Genomic DNA, 19,153 nt, shown 5'->3' with positions numbered 1-19,153 from the left:
TGACAGGACAAACAAAACATTTTATTGTAAGCTAAAGCTATGTGACTGCTTGTCATGCTTTTTTTACATTGCTTATTATTAGTAAAATGGTGTTTAACATTTCAGAAAACATTATTAAAAGAACAATGAAACAAAAGTGCTTCTAAACAACAAAATACAAAAATTAATCCCATCTCAAACTGGAGTTGTCCAATATATTTAATGGGGGTGGGGTATGGTGTTTTGTCTCCACCTTTGGTTTTCATCACTTTAATACAGATTTCTGAAAAATACTGACTAGCCCTTCACACAGCTAAAAATGGGAATCATGTGGCAAAACCAGTTTCTGTATTTCCAGTCCCTTTGACAGGTGTGTGACTATTAGACAAAGGACTTTCTTCCACACTTCTAATGGAGAGAACCCATAACTGAGAGGCTACACCCCAGCATTTTTGATGACTACGCCTGTATTAACCAACTACAAAGAGCGCCGACCTTTCATCTTCAAAGCCACTTCTCTAAGGAAAGGATTTTTTAAGAAGTGTATCTTATGAAGGCAAGGAAAGTCTTACAGCAAAACAAGGTTCATCACCATAGTTTCCAGAAGTAATGCCAAGCATTTTCAAATCAAAACCTGAAGACTCTGAAGAACCTGCAGTGTTGAGCCAGTATATTGAATCCACCGGAGGAGTGTGTACCTTGTCAATTATTGCTGAACTCAGGAGGTAGTTATTGACAAGGTAAGAAGATTCCACTCTAAGTCAGTTAATGATTTACACATGAAGCAGGAAAAACAGAATACACATTTCCCCATATTTTACAAGATTGTTTTATATTTGCAGGAAGTGACAGTTTAACTTCCTCGTCCCATGAAATTATAATTATCATAATTAAAAGAAAATATACTGAAAACTGTAATTAAATAAGAAATTCTAAAAGAAAATAGCTGATGAATTGGTCATCTCTTAGGATGTCTGCAGATCATTCTAAGCATGAAAATTCACATAGGTCAGTAAAACACTAAACAGCAACTCAAGAGAAACTAATAATAAAACTGCCTCTAATTAGCACAATGACTCAGATAACTAGTTGCATTGACTACCTGCTTGCTACTCTTCATTCCATTTTTGCTATCTGGTAGAAACCCCAACAAATTAAAGCATCACAAAAGCTTGAGGGCACGACAGAAAATGAATGAAAATCTGGTCAGGTAAAGTAGCACTGGCCCCCCTCACAAAGCTGCCACATGCAGAAGCATCACTAAAGCACTGGAGAAGCTAGAGAAGCACATCCCAGGCACAACTATGCATCATCCATGTCTTGGGCACGAAAGCACTATGGAAATCCGGGGCACCAAGTCTCACCAGAGGTGATTAAAGAAACCCCAAGGAGAACGCTGCTTTCCTTTCCAGAACAGATGTCTCAGTTCCATTTGCCAGCACATCTGATTTCAGTGTTCCCAGTACAAAGTACTTACATTTCACAAGAGGGACCTGACAGCAGTGCCAAGCAGTGCTAAACCTCACTTGTCTAGAATAGAAAAATTACTATTTATCCTACCCCAGAAGGTAAGAAAGATTGAGTTATATGCATAAAAACTGTCATTTTAAAAACACTTGAGAGAATGGAACAGAAAAACCAGCAATAGCCTCTAACCAGTGCAGTGACAACATACCTTCTCAGTTCAGAGATCCCATTTTTACTCAATTTAAATTGTGATCACATTTGTTACCTACATAAAGTTGAGGGACCATATTCAACAGAACTGTACTAGCAACTGGCTTTCAGTCAGCAAGACATCTCAGGGGCACAGTGCCTATTTCTGATACACTAAACACTGTAAAGTCTAAGAAACTACCAGGACAGAGAAACTTAATTGTGCATAAATATCCTAGTTTAAGGCTTATCTTTAGTATTCTGTGTTGAGTTTGTCTTTGCATATGCAGAGAACCTGGACAGGTTTGCTGTAATCCACAGAAAAATCAACATTAGTAAAGGGGGAATCATAAAACACAACAAATTCTCATTTTAAGGAGAAAAAGCAATCTACATACTATTCTTCTAGAATGTGGAAAGACAAAGTGTGGCTCTTGCTTAATAAAAAGCAGGAACCTGCTTAATAAAAGCCGAAAAATGTATGAAGAAGGTTGTTCGAAAAACACAAGGGGTTTGGGTTGGTTTTATTTTCTCTCTCCAGTAACTGCTACACTTGAAAGTCAGTAAAACACACTGGCAGAGAGCCAGACAAGCTGCTTACTAATAATGTCAAAAAAGTGGGTCAAGTTGCTCATTCACTAGCAGTGGGAAAAATAAAGGAAAAAAATCAGTCCAGAGAGCTAATGGAATGGTAGTCGTCACAGAAGTTAAAAGCACCCAAGCTGCTGTCCTGTTTATCCTGATTCAAGACATTGTATTAGACACAACCTGATTTTGTGGAAAATACAGTTGGTAAAGTTCTGTGTGAGTACTATAGACTTGGGAAATACAGGTAATTTGAAGTTGTTCGGGGTGGTTTTGGTTTTTTGGGGGGGTGGGGGGTGGGGAAGGAAGGTTTGGTAGTTTTTTCCCATTGTGGTTGTTTTTCCCCAGATCTGCTCTTTATACACAGTTAATCCAACATGTAGATGGAATCACTGAGCTGGGACTTAGTACATGTAAAATGAGGAGTAAGATGGAAGATAATGCCTTAAGTGAAACTGAAGTGCTCTTAAAAGACACTATTCAGAAAATAGGATAAGACAAGACATTTAAAGGAGATTTATGAATCAAACAGCACCTGGCCCTGGGCCAAGAATCCAGCAGCTGTGGGGAAAACTGATGTTGCAGAACAAAATTTTCTTTTTTTTTTTTTTTTTTTTACTGGGTTCCAGCTTTAATTTATGGGGCTGCAGTTCATCCACTAAGCAGAAAACAATCAGGCATAACACAAGACCAAAAAGCAGCTGTACCAGTCACACAGATTCTCTTGACTCAAACTGGTTGTACAAACTAGTGAAAGGACTGGTCCCTTTTTCTGTAGCAGCTGGTGATTCTGATTCTCTGTGCTGCATACTGGTGCTGCTTTAGGAGATGGGGACTTCTAGCTCAACATCAACTCTATCCCATGCCAATGAGTATGCATTTGAAATAAGTAACTTGTATGTTCCTTAAAATTAAGTGGACAAAACCAACAGTTTTGTAACAATCATTTAGAAATACTCAAAACCAGAAGCATTATCTTCAAAGTTCTGATTTGCAAAAGGTCTCAAGGAATGTTTACCAAAGCTTTATGAATGAAACCAAGGCCCTTTTTTAGATGTAGCTATTTGGCAGATGCTAATACAACAGTAATATTCATGCTTAGCACTATGAAGAGAATGACAAATATGGATCAAGTCAGCCAAGAATCTCTAACAACAGAGATGTACTAATGAAGGCAGAACTAAGACAAAGCAAGATGTGAGATTTAAGAATCTGAAATCTTTTAGCATTTCTCCAGAAAAGCAAATCACAGGAACCAAAGTCACGTTTAATTTACCTAAGACATACATTTCAGAGTGTCCTATCCTTAGAAGGCTAGAAATGGTTTGGTTAGACTATTTCAAAAGGCATAGTAGTGGAACACAATCTTCTCTTATTTGATTGCTTTTAATCTTAAGATCAGTTAAAAGCATCTCTGGTTGAAAAAAAAATAATCACAAACATATTGCATATGTGCACCTCAAAGGTTTGACAGAGTTTCTGCTATTTAGTACTCAATACCACACAGTGAGTATAGTCCTCTCAAGAGTATTACTATACCTACAACTGCATCTATCAGCTAGGGTTGGGGTTTTTTTCTATATACATGTAATATATTATTTATAGTCAACTTTCAGGTAAGTAGTTAAAAAAAATAAGTTAAATGAAAAATTAAAAACAAATTTTCTGTTAAGACCAAAAACAAATAACACTTACAACTCATTTCCATTAAAACAACAGTAAACAATAGGCATTTTTGCAGTATCACTAAGTTGGAAGAGGTGTAAAAAAAAACTCAAACCAACCAAAAAAACAAAGAACCCAACAACCCACAAACCTGCTTTAACAAGGAACTAGTGATCTGCCTTGCAAACATCTGTGTTTAATCTGTGTAGAATTTGTAAACAAGATGTGGGGCCTTTAGAAGTAAAGGCAAAAATGCTTTCTTTTATTATGGTATTTAAAGGCTATCATTTAAGAGTTTGGTTTTTTTAATAGCTTGTCATTTATATAATAAAAACAAGTATTTGTACAAAGATGCAGTTTCTTTTTAAAAAAGCAGATCAGTTGAGTGTTTCATACTTTAATATATAAACTGAAACATATGAAAGCTATAAAAACATTAATGTGTGCCATGTATTAAAACATGTAGCCTCGTATTTTAACGCTTATATGTGGAGATTAAAAAAATTATCACAATGGAAATTTTACTTTCAATTATCATAAACAGACTAAAATACAGAGTAGAAACACGTCATTTCTGAAACTCAACAATTAGCATCACTTAACTCTCTCAAACATCAGCTGGGCTCAAGTTGTACACTGTAAGCATATAGCTAACATTCTACCAATGAAAGCATTACAAAATGCATTAAGAGAAAAAACCGCCACTAAATGAGTATCTCAGTCTATTCTTTTATTTAGTAATGTTTCTTTTAAAAGGCAGTTTGAATTGGTTTTATAAGATTGGGGTTTTTTTGCTGTTCTGCTATGAAAGGTCTTCTTCAAACCTGTCCTGTGAACAACTCAGTCACATTACAACAAAACAAAAAGACAAATAATAACAGACCAGCTACTTTTAGCATTTTAATAATTGTAATTCCCCAATGCTGTTCTTCCACTCTGCACAGGGAAATTGTTTTATTTGGCACATTAAGGATAAAAAAAGTCAAAAAAATGAAGTGCAGTTTACAAACCTCAAATTGAACATCATTGTTCCAAGTTCATTGTTCATCAATGTCATGACAAAATTAAAAACAAAAAAACCACACACACAACATAGGGAAAGATACTCCAATGATCAATATCATCAGAGCCTTGTAGCAGAAACAATATACATATATTAATGTTCAAACCAGAATTGGATTGCTAGGACTCTTACTTATCTCAAGTCCTGTTGTGCTCTTACAGTGTGTAAATCCTCTCTAAATGGCAAGGAGGCTTTGATGAACACATTTCACATTGTATAATTTTCTCTTAATCTCATGTTTTAATGCAGATACTTAAATATCTGTAAAGTCCTGTAAACTCTGGCAGCTTCCCAGTTGTCTGCACCAAGTGCTCCCCAGGCAGCAGTGTTTCACTTCAAGTAGTGTCTCACACTGTGGTATCTCCAAAGTCCTTGTTCCAGCGAATATACGCTTCCAGGGTCTGCGGGCTCAAACTGCGCTTGATCTTCTTCAAAGATTCTGTGAAATCTGACAGCTTGATATTTCTCATCTAAACAGAAAATGAAAGACATCAGGGTCACAAGTGGTTTATGCACTTTGGTTTATTCAAGAAGCATTTGAGTATTCACTTTTAACAAAACACATTCTACGAGTGCTGCATCTTGATGTAACAACAATTTTTTTTTTTTGCAGAGTAGACACTCACTGCAACAACCTCCCCAAGAATGTGGTAGAGTCTCCACTGATGGAGGTTTTGAAGATATGACTGGGCAAGGTACTAAATAATCTCATATAAGTTACCATTGCCACAAAAGGATGGACTAGGTGATCTTTCAAGGTACCTTCCAAACCAGAGTGTTCTATTACTCTATGACCTGATGCAAGAGTCTCGTAATTTAAGGCTACCAGTATGTACCATTTTTAATAAACTAACACTGGCTAATAGGACAATCTGCCTTGTTACTTAATAGCTTATTAGACTGTCTCATTAGTTCCTATTTCAGTAGGTGGTGTGAGCTGGTGCATATGAGGACATCACAACAAATAATCACAGATGCTGTCATCCTCCTGCAACAAATCCTTCCATCTTATAGCTTTGGCCACAACCTCAGGCTAATCAAAAAAAGCAACTTAGAAATTAAATTTTGCTTTATTTTCCCCTGTGTAATCGTGGTTTGCACACACACCTGAACAGAAACTACTGTACACAGGACCAATTGCTTCCTTTATTTTTTCTTTCATGTTTACAGCTGCAGTTTGTGGTCAGGAGCTTAATATTTTTCTTTATGATGGTCCATGTCAATGAATGCAAGTATTATACATACACATGCACAAATCTGTTTTAGGTTCTCCCTAAATTAACCTGCTTTATGTAAAGATGGGGTGGAGGGTGTAGAGAAATTTCACATAATAATTCTGGGAATATTCTTGGGAAGTAACACGGTGATTAAATAAAAGCCAGGTCTCTGACATCATCAGCTAGGCAACAAATAACTGCAGTTCAGTGTGAAGGAAAAGACAGGACAGTCAGCTAAAAGACAGACAGTCAGACTTACTAACAAAAAATGAAGTGCTCTGAAGCCTGAAAGCCAACAAACTACCCACGAACCTCTGACATCTGAGGACAGATCTTCTTAATCTCCATTTCTAAAGAATTTTCTTTAATGAAGAAGTGATTAAAATGCATAATACCCCCAGAAGTTATCCTAATTTGTATGATACTACACATAAAAAAGGGACCTTAAAAGTTAGTGAGAAAACATTCTATTCAAAGGGGAAAATACAGCTGTTAGAACAGCTTACCTCACTGGCAGACATGTTCTTCACCTGTTCTGGTTTTAATTCTGTAAAAATAGAGATTGGTGAGTTTCATAAGAAAACTTCCATCACTTCTGACAAATAAAACATATTAAAAACACTTCTATTATGGAAAAATCCCCAGCAGCTAAAAATTATACCTTTCTGCCTCAACACATACTCCTGTACAGAAAGGTACATAGTGTTTTTGCCTCCTTCTTCCCCATTTATCAGCTCCTCAACCAGGCTGCTCCCACACTCAGTTACTGCAGATGCAGCACAAAGTGATACCAGAGTTATTCCTTCTTCCTAAAGAATGGAAAACAGCACACAGGCCAATAGAGCTACTGCTCCCTACTATGGTATCCACAACCTCCCTAATGAATTTCAGGAAAAAGAAGTTACAGTCAGCCAAGAGCACTGAAATAAAATCAGGCAGGGCACATTACAGTGCTTCTTGCCCTATGCTGCACTCATGGGATCTAAACATTCTTGTATCATTCACAATTTTTTTTTTTTTTGGTAACTTGCAATACTTTCATGGTATCAACATGTAACAGCAAACATTTTGCTATGAGAGCACAACAAAAAGAATCTAGGAAGGATTGGCAAGGATAATATCACAAAACATTTTCAAAAATATATTGTTTTATACGGAATACAGGAGCAAGTGAAAGAAATGTGTGGAACAGTGTTACACGGTCTCCTCTTGAAATGGACTTGCGTGTGAAGTGAGTTGTCAGCAAAGTAAAGCCTGCATACATAAATGCATACATTATTAATTCCACTACTCTAAATAAATATATTCAAATTCTTAGGAGACACGATGACTCTTATGAGAGCCATTTAATGTAGTTCTGTTTCCCAGTCATTATGCAGTATTGTGAAAGATCTACTTTACAAATTCAGCAGCTGAAAGAAAATGGGTAAAAAACATTACATTCCAACAGCTGCTTTCAAAAGACATAGTGCACTGGCAAAAATACATGCTACAGGACTTGAAAAAATAATAACACAAACACACCCACAAAACATAAACAGACCTCTCCTCCCTATAAATAATTTAAAAGAGTTGCAACAATATTTACACATAATAGGCTGGTACTACAGAACACTTCTGCACTGCCTGCCTTTAGTACCTCTCTGTAAAGTAGGACAATATGTCTACAAACAGAAAACTAACACCAAATCTTCACAATCTTTTCTACTCAAAAATCCTTCTACTGATCTCCACTAAACAAGATCAGGTCCCTTAGATGTGGCTACTGGACATGTAACTAGCTAGTTAAATGGAACAAAGAGAGGAGGTGTTGGAAAAAAGTATTCACATTAGAACTGTGAGTTTTTCCTAGCTGGACATGTCAGAGAAAGAACAAATATAAATATAACTCTAGTTCATTCACAGTTGTCATTTGCATCACAATTCAACATTAAGAGTTAAAAATATAAAAAGCTATGCCATTCAAACTGTATCTAGAAAAACACCATAAAATATCTTGTTTCAGTTTTCCTTCCCTTAGACTTGAAAGAGATTTGAGCCATTTATAAAGACAAGTAATGCAATCAGCAATTGCTACTCAAGTAATAATTTAGCTACAACAGAAATGACACCAGCCTCAAAAAGACACTAGTGAAAAACCCTACAAATCAGTGAGAAACACTTCACACTGCTTTTCCCCTATGACATAAAAATTTTCTGTTTCTCATGGTGAGAGGCTGAAAGGTTTTGTGTAAGTAATCTTATGAAGATGCTATTATAAGAAACAGACTAAAATCCAATGTAAAAAGTTAAATTTCAGAGGTTGGAGAATTATAAAGATTCAAGAAAATATAATTCTGATGTCAAAACCTCAATAAAAATCTCTGCAGCTTACCTCGAATGGGGCCAAGTGCTGCATCCTTCGCTAATGCAGTTAGGTCACTTCCAGAGTATCCATCTGTCATTCTTTGGCAAAGTAAAAAGTGGGGTCAAGGAGGAGTGAAAAAACCACAAAAACCTGCTTCAAACCACATCAATTTAATTGCAGATAATCCAAGTGTTACTTAATCAGAAGAAGTATTTCCTTGATGTTATTTTTCAAGTTTAATAAATCAGAAGTGTGTTCACTGTAAGTGATCTTTCACAGATTAAATTTAAAGTACAGATATTCAAGTCCCAAATAACATTCTCGGAAAAAAAAAAAAAAAGGCAGCAGCTAGGATTTTTAGATGAAAATTGATCCCAAGCACATTTAATATTTCTCTTAGGAGACTTCTGCACCACTAGTTTATCAGCATTCGTCAATTACCATAAAACCAAAACCTCAATTGTCCTGTACACTCTGCAGGAGCTGTTCCAGAATTAGACTTAATATCAAAATTCATCAATGAAATACTCTGGAGAATAAAAGCCTCCACTGAACCAGGAAGCCACCAATACAAAATGCCAACATAAGTGAAAATTAGTAGTACTGGTTACCTAAAGGAAAATTTAAAAACAAAACCAGCAACCTTGTAAGAACAGTTGCTAGCTGCAGCAACAAGAGCTTAGTCTTCTGGAGATCATAAAGTCTGTTATAGTTTATAGAAAAAGTCGCAGAGGGGCAAAGGAACAAAAAATCATAAAGGAGGTTAAATACTTCTCTCTTTCAAAACAAAGAAAAATGGAAAAAATAAGCAGGCAGGATGATCAACTTTTACATTTTCTCTAAACCCTTTAAAAAAAACTGTGCTCTAGTTGCATTTGTAATTTGGCTCTTATATTTGCAGCTAGAATACTGATACTGTGTTTTTCCTCCTGTTAGCTATTATTGCAGCCAAAATGAGGCCTGAGCTAACAACATTCAAGCACAGAGGGAATGTATTCAGTTTGATTACACATCAACTTTGGCAACATTACTAAGAGGGTGACAAATGCTACACCCAAGACTGTACTAACCTCTGCTGTCCTGTTACAAAGAGAAAGAGACTGAAGTACATTCACCTGCCTATCTTTGCTACCTTCCTGCCCTACCTGCTTTTTAGTCTGATCTCCTTCACACAAATTATTAGATTTAGGTGACTAACAGCAGTACTGTGTCAATCTCAATGACGAAAAACATAAAACAACTCTACTTCAAAACAGGAGGGAAAAATTAACCCACATTTTACCAATAAAATTTGAAAGTGAAAAGAACCTAAAATTATCCAGTGCTTGCTCTGCTATCTCGGTAATACATTCAACAAGCCCAGCAAGGCACCAGCAAAGAGATCTTGCCGTTTATGTGAAATTAATGCCAAGTGCAAAACTGGTGCTATCTCTTTGCATCAGGGAGGAGAGCTGGACTCCTTGAGGGACTGGTGGAAAGAAGCATCCTCCTCCCTCCTCCTCAAAGGAAAGAGCTGTTGAGCATGTTTCAACAACAGAAACCTGACTGGGTGTATCCTCATATGCATATATATAAACACTTTCATACAGCCTGACAGGGAACCATCTTCCCCAGATGCATGCAATCCATATTGTTGTTGCTGGATGATTTACATTAGCTACATTTTGAATTAATTAAATAGTCTAAATTAAAGCAGTAGAAGAATATATTTATTTAGTATGGTTACAAAATACTTACCTAGCTAGTTGAGCCAACTCTTTTTGGGTTAATGGACTTCCTTGCTTGCTTAGAAGATTTTTGAGCAAAATCAATCTTGTCTGAAAAGAAGATAAAATTATCATATATAAAACTCGTTTTCATGCAACACTTAGAATTGTGTTGCAAGAACAGAACTACACTTTTGTCAGTTTTGCTTTTGTGCTTCACCAGTTTAAACTTGCCCACAGTGCTTGTGCAATTAGACTGTGCAATATCATCTCTTCAGGAGCAGAGATAATTACTGAGTAAAAACAAGATCAAGAGCCTAACTACTAGTGTCAAGAATAATTAGAATCTTCATCAAAAGTGCTGATCTCCTGTTGAACTGAAAAACATAAGGAAAAGTACTTCTGTCTTTCACTGCAAAACACTCTCCTTCGAAAAACACTCTCCTTCAGCCAATTAAACACGTTCTTGTAAGTCCTACTTCAGACTTGCCTACATCTGCCAGTCTGTAAGCAACATGTCACTACTCAAGAAACACTGAGTAGCTACCACCAGATTTGCTACTAGTATGAGTGAAAAAAAAAAAAAATAGGGAAAAACTTTAAATACTTCCCAGAATTAAAGCATAGTGTATATGGTCAAGGTGAGCCAGAAGTTATTTCATGGAACTATAATCATCCACAAGGGCAAGTTAAGAATTGCCTATAAGTGTCTGAAAAATATGAGTGGAAAACAATACTTACTTCCTCGTTTGGTAAAGACACATACACCCGTTTGGTGAACCGTCTGAAAAAAATCCAAACATGCATACATTGTTCACACTATTCTATAACTATTTAGCACACACAAATCTAACATTCGGTTTAGTTAAGTGACAAAATTTCACTTTCATCATCAAATTCTAGGAAGTACAACATTTTGAAAAAACTACCAACAACAAAACAGAAAATGTACCAGCCACTGGTGCCACCTTACTCTTATCTGAAGTTATAAGACCCCTCCCAGAGGGGGAACACTCTAAAGGCAGAAATACCACTGACTACCAGCAATTAAATGAAACACCTCTCAATTTTGACACAAAAAAGTATTTGGAATATTTCTTCAGGCAGTGCTGACATATCTCTTTTCCTCAATCAAGAATGAAAAGAGAATGAAGTATGAGTACTTTTAACAAAAAAGTCCTAAGGCAAATCTACAGCAAGATCTGTAATCGCATGGGATGTCAGAAGACAATATTCACAAAGGAGAAATACTGGATCTGATCAATCTGGAATACTGATGAAACTTTCTCCTTTTATTTTGCCGTTAAGATCCAGACAACAAAAAAGCAAAATATTAAATCCAAGAAATTTAAAAAGGACGCCTTGATCTCAACAGGTGCTACTGTTTCAGACAATTCTAAGACCATAATGATTGTGCAGATGCCTCTCCAAAGAAAAGAGTAAAGCCCCTCTTTGAGAGGTTAAATAATTTAGCCTTGCTGAATAGCTTTTACTTATTACAAAACGTCACCAAGATACTAGGCAAAACCTGTCTTTCATAATGAATATCATCTTAGTGTATATTCAGAAAAAGATGTTTTGATACCTGAGAACAGCATCATCAAGCTCCTGAGGCCTGTTTGTTGCTCCCATCACAAGTATTCTGTCCTCTCCAGAAGACTGCACCTATATAATGTGGGAAGGCAAGCCAGCTCTCAGTTTACACAGTCTACATTAAGCAAAAATACAACAAAACCAATTAGAAATTTGCCATGGATTCACACCAATGGGATCTTAATATATATATATATATATATATATATATATATATATATATATATATATATATCCTTTGGCATTTTTTCCATTAAGGTAGGTTTAAAATATTACTGATAAATGTAAAATCAAACCAGGAAAAGGTAGGGAAAAAAACCCCAAAAAATATTTCTGGAAAAAAACGAGACTATAAAACTATAAAAGGCACTCATCAGTTTATTTGCCAGGAAATAATTATCGTGAAAAAAACAGACTTTCTGCTGTTCTGGGGTTTTAACACCAAACACTGTTTTGCAGCCTATAGGGTGAGAATCAGAAACTTAAAGCATAGCCAGAACCACAAACTCAGAACAGAGATCCATCTAACACAAGCCTTGCAGAAATCCAGTAATCAAAACAGGGTATAAAATAACCATAATAGCAGAAAGACACAGCAATTTCCTTCCTAATTCATTTTAGAGCTTCCAAACTTTTGAGAAAACATTAGGCTATCAAAGACATTATTATTTGCTTAGTGTTCAATTCTTCATAGATTTAGGTTCACTGCTAGCATACCATGTTCAAAAGGTTCCCCAAAAATACTGTATGACATATTTACACCCTAAATATTAAGTCAGCAAATTTTGCATTATTTTTATTTTTCCCTTTTCATTTTAAGGAAAAACTCTGCATGCCTGTGTAAATAACCTCTGCATATCACTGTCACATTGCATTATTTGTCCTGATTCATTCATTTTGGAGTTTTTCCCAACCTTGCTGCCTCTCCATGTTGTCATCTGCTCCTCCTGTACCTCATTACTATTGCTTCACCACTGCAGCAATATTCCACCATGCTAATGAAACACACACTAAAATTATTCACTACAAGAACAGTGCTGTGACAGAAAAATACACTGATCTCATTTGTGTGTCCCACTATGAAATCCAATTCCTCTTCCTGGGTACTGCATTAATGCCATTAAATACTTCTTACTGGATTCTGTCTTCTCTAGCTTATGATACCAAGAAAAAAGTTATAGCTCAATAAAAGGTGTACTAACACAGAGATTAATCTTTATGATGTGTCAGAACTGTGTATACATGAGATACCTATATATATACAATCTGAACTAGTCTGTTAGAAATCCTCATCCCTTAAGTTTCACCTGCTGACAATGCATGCTTGGGACACATATTCCTTTGAAATTATAAACTATTTAAAAGCCATTTAATCTTGTTTTGCTTTGCTAGAATAAAGAAAAGTGATTCATAAAGCCATGCAATCATAAACATGGATTCTACCCTCCACAACCCTCAAATGTCCCCCTTGCCCTGTAAGAACAGTTGTCCTCACAGCTCCTTTACTACTGCTGTTATCCTTTTTTCTCTGTCCATAGTCTTCCAAGATATTATTACAGTTCATCTCCAGATCACTACCTTTCAGTCCAGATTGCATCTTCTAGAATACCACAGTAAGCAGGTAGAAAATTAATAACAACAAAAAAATGCTGTTTGCCAATTATGGTGAGGTGGTAGGGAGGCCGAGCTAAGTCCCAGCAGCCAAACCCTTTATAATTCACCTATAGATTGTACTAGCACCCACTACATTAGCCAATTTAGCTAAATTAAACAATACCAAGACTAAATACTTACACCATCAAATTCTATTAAAAACTCTGTTTTTAGACGCCTGCTAGCATCATGTTCACCTTCTCGTCTTTCACACAAAAGGCTATCAACTTCATCTAAAAAACAAAGAAATACATCTTTATTAAGCATACAACATCTAAGCCTTTGTATTTGCCTAAGCTCCTTTGCTAATATAAGGCTCCATTCATAAAGACCAGATCTTTATTCTTTAGGAGACAGACAGATTTTAGCAAAGTTTAAAAACTTGTGTGATGTGTTGGCCTTTGAATAGGTAATGCCAAGCACAAATGAGAGGTGAAAAAAAAAATCTTTCTGATGATAAACTGCTACTCAGGACAAACAGAACATATTTTCATGTTTGAAATTTAATGGATTTACTCGGTAAAGGCAGTACCGTATTTTTCTTTTAGAGACCACCTCTTCCCACTATCACCACCAACTAAATAACATAACAGTAATCTAACATGCTTAATATGAACTACTGATTGGCCTGCTGGTCATATCAGAGACAGCTGTCCTGAGCTGCAGAATTACCCAAAAGAAGTTTACCCAACTATTCCAATAAATAATTACTAATCTTTGGTAAGTAAGATTATTTAAGAAAGTAAATACAAGTTAACATTTAAGGTCTTACCAATAAAAATTATAGAAGGTTGAAGTTCTCTAGCTACTGCAAATAGAGCACGCACCAGTTTCTCCCCTTCACCCACCTAAAATAACAATAGACTGGTTTTGTAGGGGGTTAAAATTTTTACTACAAGACAGCTAACAGAAGGACCTACAGAAAATCTTGCTGGTAACCAATCACATTCAGTCCATTTATACATATTCAGATTATCACTGGTTCAGTACATACAATGGTATTGTTTACATCTTACAAGAAACACTACAACTTCTCTTATGATCACATCTGAACTAGCCATCAAGAGATTTTGGTGCCTAAATTACAAGAGTGAAAAAGTTGGGACCCAACTACTTCACTTTTTAAGTATGAAAAACCCCACAACCACTCATCTGCAATACTGCCATTGATGAGTTGAAAAAACCTTTGACATTGCTTTATCACAAGCACAAAACAAAACTTTTTTTACTTCACAAGTCACTTTTTAAAAACTATAGGCTAAGAGTTCACCAAGAACTCATCACAAGTCTCTGGCTTTCTTAAGCCCCAATTAAAGCATGGGTGTTTTCAAATCAATGTAATTTACAGCCACTACTTACATATTTTGAAGTCAGACTTGCTGCACTGATGTTAAAGAAAGTAGCATTTGATTCTGCAGCAACTGCTTTGGCCTGGTAAAAGAGGGAAAAACAAAAGTACTTTTAAAAACTATCATATTGAAGATACTTCTTTGCATCTGTAGTGACCACTCATGTCCTGATGGACAGTTTTGAAAACCCCTATTTCTTCAAAGGAAGTACCTTGTAAGTGGTACAGAAAACTTATGTCCAGGTCACTTAAAAAGAGAATGGCTATGCAGCCAAATTAATAGAGAAAATTCCAGACTCCCACAGACTTTTCTAATCCCATTTGCTCCATAGCCAACTACAACTTGCTATGGAACAATAAAAGTCTCCATTTCCTTCAAATTTATCCTGAATAGACATCTAAGCCAGTTTTAGCTAATTTAGGGTGGTAATTAAAGGCATTGGTTGGATCAAGTCAAATAAACATTATGGTGTTTTTTCCCCTCATTTATCTATGCAAAAGCTGTTTTCAGAGGAAAGCTAGGGAAACTAATCAGTTGGAATGCTCATTCAGACTACCCTCTTCTTTAACAGTTTCACCATATTCAAGAAATGATGATTCTCTGCTTAGAGAGTCTAATTTTAGTGATTAGCAATTATATTCCAGTATGTCAAACATAACAGATGAGCCTACATGAGCTGCTCTACATTCACACTCCTGCACTTGAGAGCTGATCCAGCTACAGAGTCAGCAGAGAGTGCAGCTGCAGCCACACCATGTGATCAGGACCACGACACTCCATGCACCCTGGCTGATGCATATTCCCTGAATCTAGCACATAAGGCTGAAAAAAACCGCTCTGGCTAGGCAGAGCTCTTTCACAGCTCTTACATCTTTGCACAGCAGTGTGCAAGTGAGACAATCCCTTTTTTTGCTACTGTGCTCCCTCCTCATTTCCAAAATGTACTTCTAGTATGTTTCAGTGGAGAGCAGATAATTTCTGATTAATCACTGTTGTACAAAACAATTAAGCCACTTCCTTTTGGGCTCTCTGAAAATGAACCTGGACTTGCTGGTTTTAAGTTTTAAAATATTACATGTCATAATGCAAATAATTAAAGAGAGACCAGTTTCACAATTCCCTCCGTAAAATCCAGTGTTAAGAACAATTTTGCCCTTTTATATATAAAGTGACACCGCAATACATATTCTGTTAGAATGTACAGTTTATTAGTCCAAGCCCCAACATGAAAGCCACCCCTTGTGGTTACATTTTAAGCCCAGGAACGCATGCATGAATTAATTTCCTCACCAACATTGTCTTCCCATTTCCTGGTGGGCCAAACAGCAATAAACCACGTGCAGGAGCTCTCAGACCTGTAAATAACTGAAAAGGACATCATCTAAAGTTATCAGTAAGGACTTGAATAAAATGTTGCTTTACCTTTGTAAGAGAATGATTTAAGACTGAGGACACTGGCTAGCACTGATAGTAACAGTAGCACTGAGTGCCACAACAGTACAGGCTTTGAGATAACTACACTCTTACTAATGCACACCACTATTGTTTCCCACACAGCAGCTAAATTATGTTGTAATTGTTCTTGCCTGGATGCACTGTGCAAGCAGTTTAAAACACTTTCCACATGACAGACTAGCCTATCAAGTTTAAAGCATCAATTCCAGTTAAAAAGGGAGCAATGCAGGTGTACAGTAGGAGAGCTAAAGTAATGTTCTTACTAACTCTGGATGGAAGAACTCCATCTTTTCTTATTAAATGAAATTTGAGAAGACATGCTTTAAACAAAATTAGTTAAAATATTACTTAACAACCACCTGCTTTCTCTATGCTACTGACAGTCATCTCCTCTCACTCTGCACCAGAGTCATCTTTCCTACTCTATAAAATTGCTCCCACCACACCTAGTGCAAGCAAGCCTACAAATTCTCATAGAATACATAACTTTTAGTTATTACTCCTGCCTGTTTTCTCTAGCACTTTGTCTTTACCCCTTCCCTCAAAAGTTTTAGAGTTTCTCTTTTGGTCTCATACTCACCTCTCCCTTCCAGCTTCCAATAATTCCAATAAACAAGCAAAAGCCATAGGAGGGTATCTCATATACATCCTGCACTGTCTGCAGGCATTTCTTTTCACAATATCCATGACAACAAATAGCTCCATTTCCAGTGTTGTATTTCTGTCATGCCTGACCAACATGTGTTTTCTCTTTTATTTCATCATCCACAGCTATTTGTTTGTGCTTGACTCTGATCCCTAAAAGTAGTTACCCAGCTATCTACTAAGTGAACACTCCAATGTTTCTGCTGTCCATGCTGCTTTTTTTGCCTGACTTCTTTTGTTTGATATAATTCTTGGGGAGTTCCACCATTTTCACACAGCCCAGATCAAATCTGTAACTCCTCCTCACACTGATCATCACCTACAGTTCAGCTGCACTGATATTTATTACCAAGATAACAAAAACTTGAAAAGCTTTGTGTAACAGGCTAATTATACTAAACATGGTCTGAACTGCTAGTGTTTCATTAGCATCCTACCACTGAAATGGCTTCAGCCAATGTTTCCTGCTTATGTACCTCAACTTTTGCTCTCCTACAAAAATACCACTGGCTTGTTAAATATGAACTTAAGTTCAAAACTCATTAAGATCAAAACTGAACTAGTGTTAATTTACTAAGTATCCCTCTATAGTTGCCACATCTGTTGTACTCATTTATAAGGAATATAACCAACCCTCTCTACTTCCAAGGAAATTTTAAAAATTCATGGGATTCTCTGTCCTTATTACATCTCAGCCTACACCAATATCAGGCCCAATGCCAGCTACAGTAATATGAGACAGCCTTATTGAAGGTACCATGTTACTGGAAAAAACTACTGCAAGCCTCCCATCTCCAAATCCTTCCCACCCAGCTCTTAGTGTTGGTGTCACTGAACAACACACTTGACATACTATTGCACTGTAGTAACAGAGATGCCATAATGACATCTTCCTTCTGCATAACATCATCTAAGCACATAGATTGTTGCCAAAGCTTTTTTTCTCTTTACAGCTTGTATTTCTGTGATGTTGTGCCAGGTTTAAGGTTTCTTGCCTATGCTGCTTCAAAACCAGTAGCTGCATTAAGGGGAAAACCACAGGGCAACTCCAGGCACCTGTCCATGTAACAAATGAGACCCAGAAGCAAACCAAAAGTACAAATGGTGATTTTTCTTAAATAATCATAGAATCATAAAGTGGGACTGGGTTGGAAGGGACTTGGAAGATTATCTACTTCCAACTTCCCTATCATGGGGAGAAACATTTTCCACTAGACCACACTGCTCAAAGCCCCTTCCAATCTGGCTTTGGACAACTCCAGGATGGGGCATCCTCTGGGCAACCTGTTCTAGTGTCTCATTATCCTCACAGTGAATAATTTCTTCATAATATCAAAATCTAAACCTATTCTCAGTTTGAAGCCATTTTCTCTTGTTGTGTTACTACCTGCCCTTGAAAGCAGTTCCTCACCAGTTTTCTTTTAGGTCTCCTTCAGGCACTGAAATAATATAATAAGACCAGCCTGGAGCCCTCTTTTCTCCAAGCTTAACAACCCCAATTCTTAGCCTTTCCTTACAGGAGAGGTGCTCCAGCCCTCTGATCATCCAGCTGCTCCTCCTCTGGACTTGCTCCAACAGGTCCATGCCCTTCCTGTGCTGGGGATCCCAGAACTGGACACAGCACTCCAGCTGAGATCTCATGAGAGCACTGAAGAAAATCACTGCATATAATTGCCTCAGAAGTACTGCAACTTTTAGTAAGTTCAACTTAAGAAAATGACCAATTTAATTTTTTCTTAAAAGTAGCAGAGAATTTCACTAATATGCAGACCAGGCCTGAATTCAGGCAGTCACAGTAGTTGAGGTACCATCTATGATAAATAAAAGCCTAAATGATCAACTTCCATACAACCAAGTAGAGAGAAAATCTGCCCTCAAGTGTTATGCATCTCAGTGTATTTGATTGTTCACTACACTTCTGGCATCCTTTCCATCTGTGAATAAGCTATTCAGTGTCAAAAACAATAACGTTTTTCCAAACAGATAGTGTCATCACCTAATTTACCTCCACAAATCTCTCCCATTTCACCCTTTCAGTTTTGGGCTTTGTCCTTTACATGGCCATACAGGGTTGGACATACAGCTATAGGTATTGAAACAGTCAGCCTGACAAACACTGACAAATTTTGATTGTTTGCTTTTGCTGTTTGTTTGTTTTATGGGTTGTGGGGGTATTATGGTTCTGTTTTCATTTGGTTTTTTAGGGGTTTGTGGTTTTCTGATTTTATTTGAGCTTGAGT

The 19,153-nt window shown here is 36.7% G+C and overlaps 1 protein-coding gene across 6 annotated transcripts in view; it reads right to left on the bottom strand.

The window, feature by feature from the left end:
• SPAST (spastin) overlaps positions 1 to 19,153 on the bottom strand; it is a 38,417-nt gene continuing 19,264 nt past the window's right edge. For all 6 annotated transcript variants that reach the window (XM_030268428.4, XM_030268429.4, XM_030268430.4 and 3 more), the window contains 10 exons: positions 16,104 to 16,178; positions 14,824 to 14,895; positions 14,237 to 14,312; positions 13,606 to 13,697; positions 11,804 to 11,883; positions 10,960 to 11,002; positions 10,250 to 10,329; positions 8,540 to 8,610; positions 6,672 to 6,712; positions 1 to 5,418 (listed from right to left, as the gene is read on the bottom strand). In XM_030268428.4, the coding sequence (XP_030124288.1) occupies positions 5,296 to 5,418; positions 6,672 to 6,712; positions 8,540 to 8,610; positions 10,250 to 10,329; positions 10,960 to 11,002; positions 11,804 to 11,883; positions 13,606 to 13,697; positions 14,237 to 14,312; positions 14,824 to 14,895; positions 16,104 to 16,178 (753 nt within the window). In that variant the 3' untranslated portion in view covers positions 1 to 5,295. The remainder of the gene's footprint in view (positions 5,419 to 6,671; positions 6,713 to 8,539; positions 8,611 to 10,249; positions 10,330 to 10,959; positions 11,003 to 11,803; positions 11,884 to 13,605; positions 13,698 to 14,236; positions 14,313 to 14,823; positions 14,896 to 16,103; positions 16,179 to 19,153) is intronic.

Source organism: Taeniopygia guttata, chromosome 3, assembly GCF_048771995.1.
Source record: "Taeniopygia guttata chromosome 3, bTaeGut7.mat, whole genome shotgun sequence".
NCBI classification, from domain to species: domain Eukaryota; kingdom Metazoa; phylum Chordata; class Aves; order Passeriformes; family Estrildidae; genus Taeniopygia; species Taeniopygia guttata.
The sequence above is the reverse complement of the archived record's forward strand: the minus strand, read 5'-3'. Positions and strand labels throughout refer to the sequence as shown.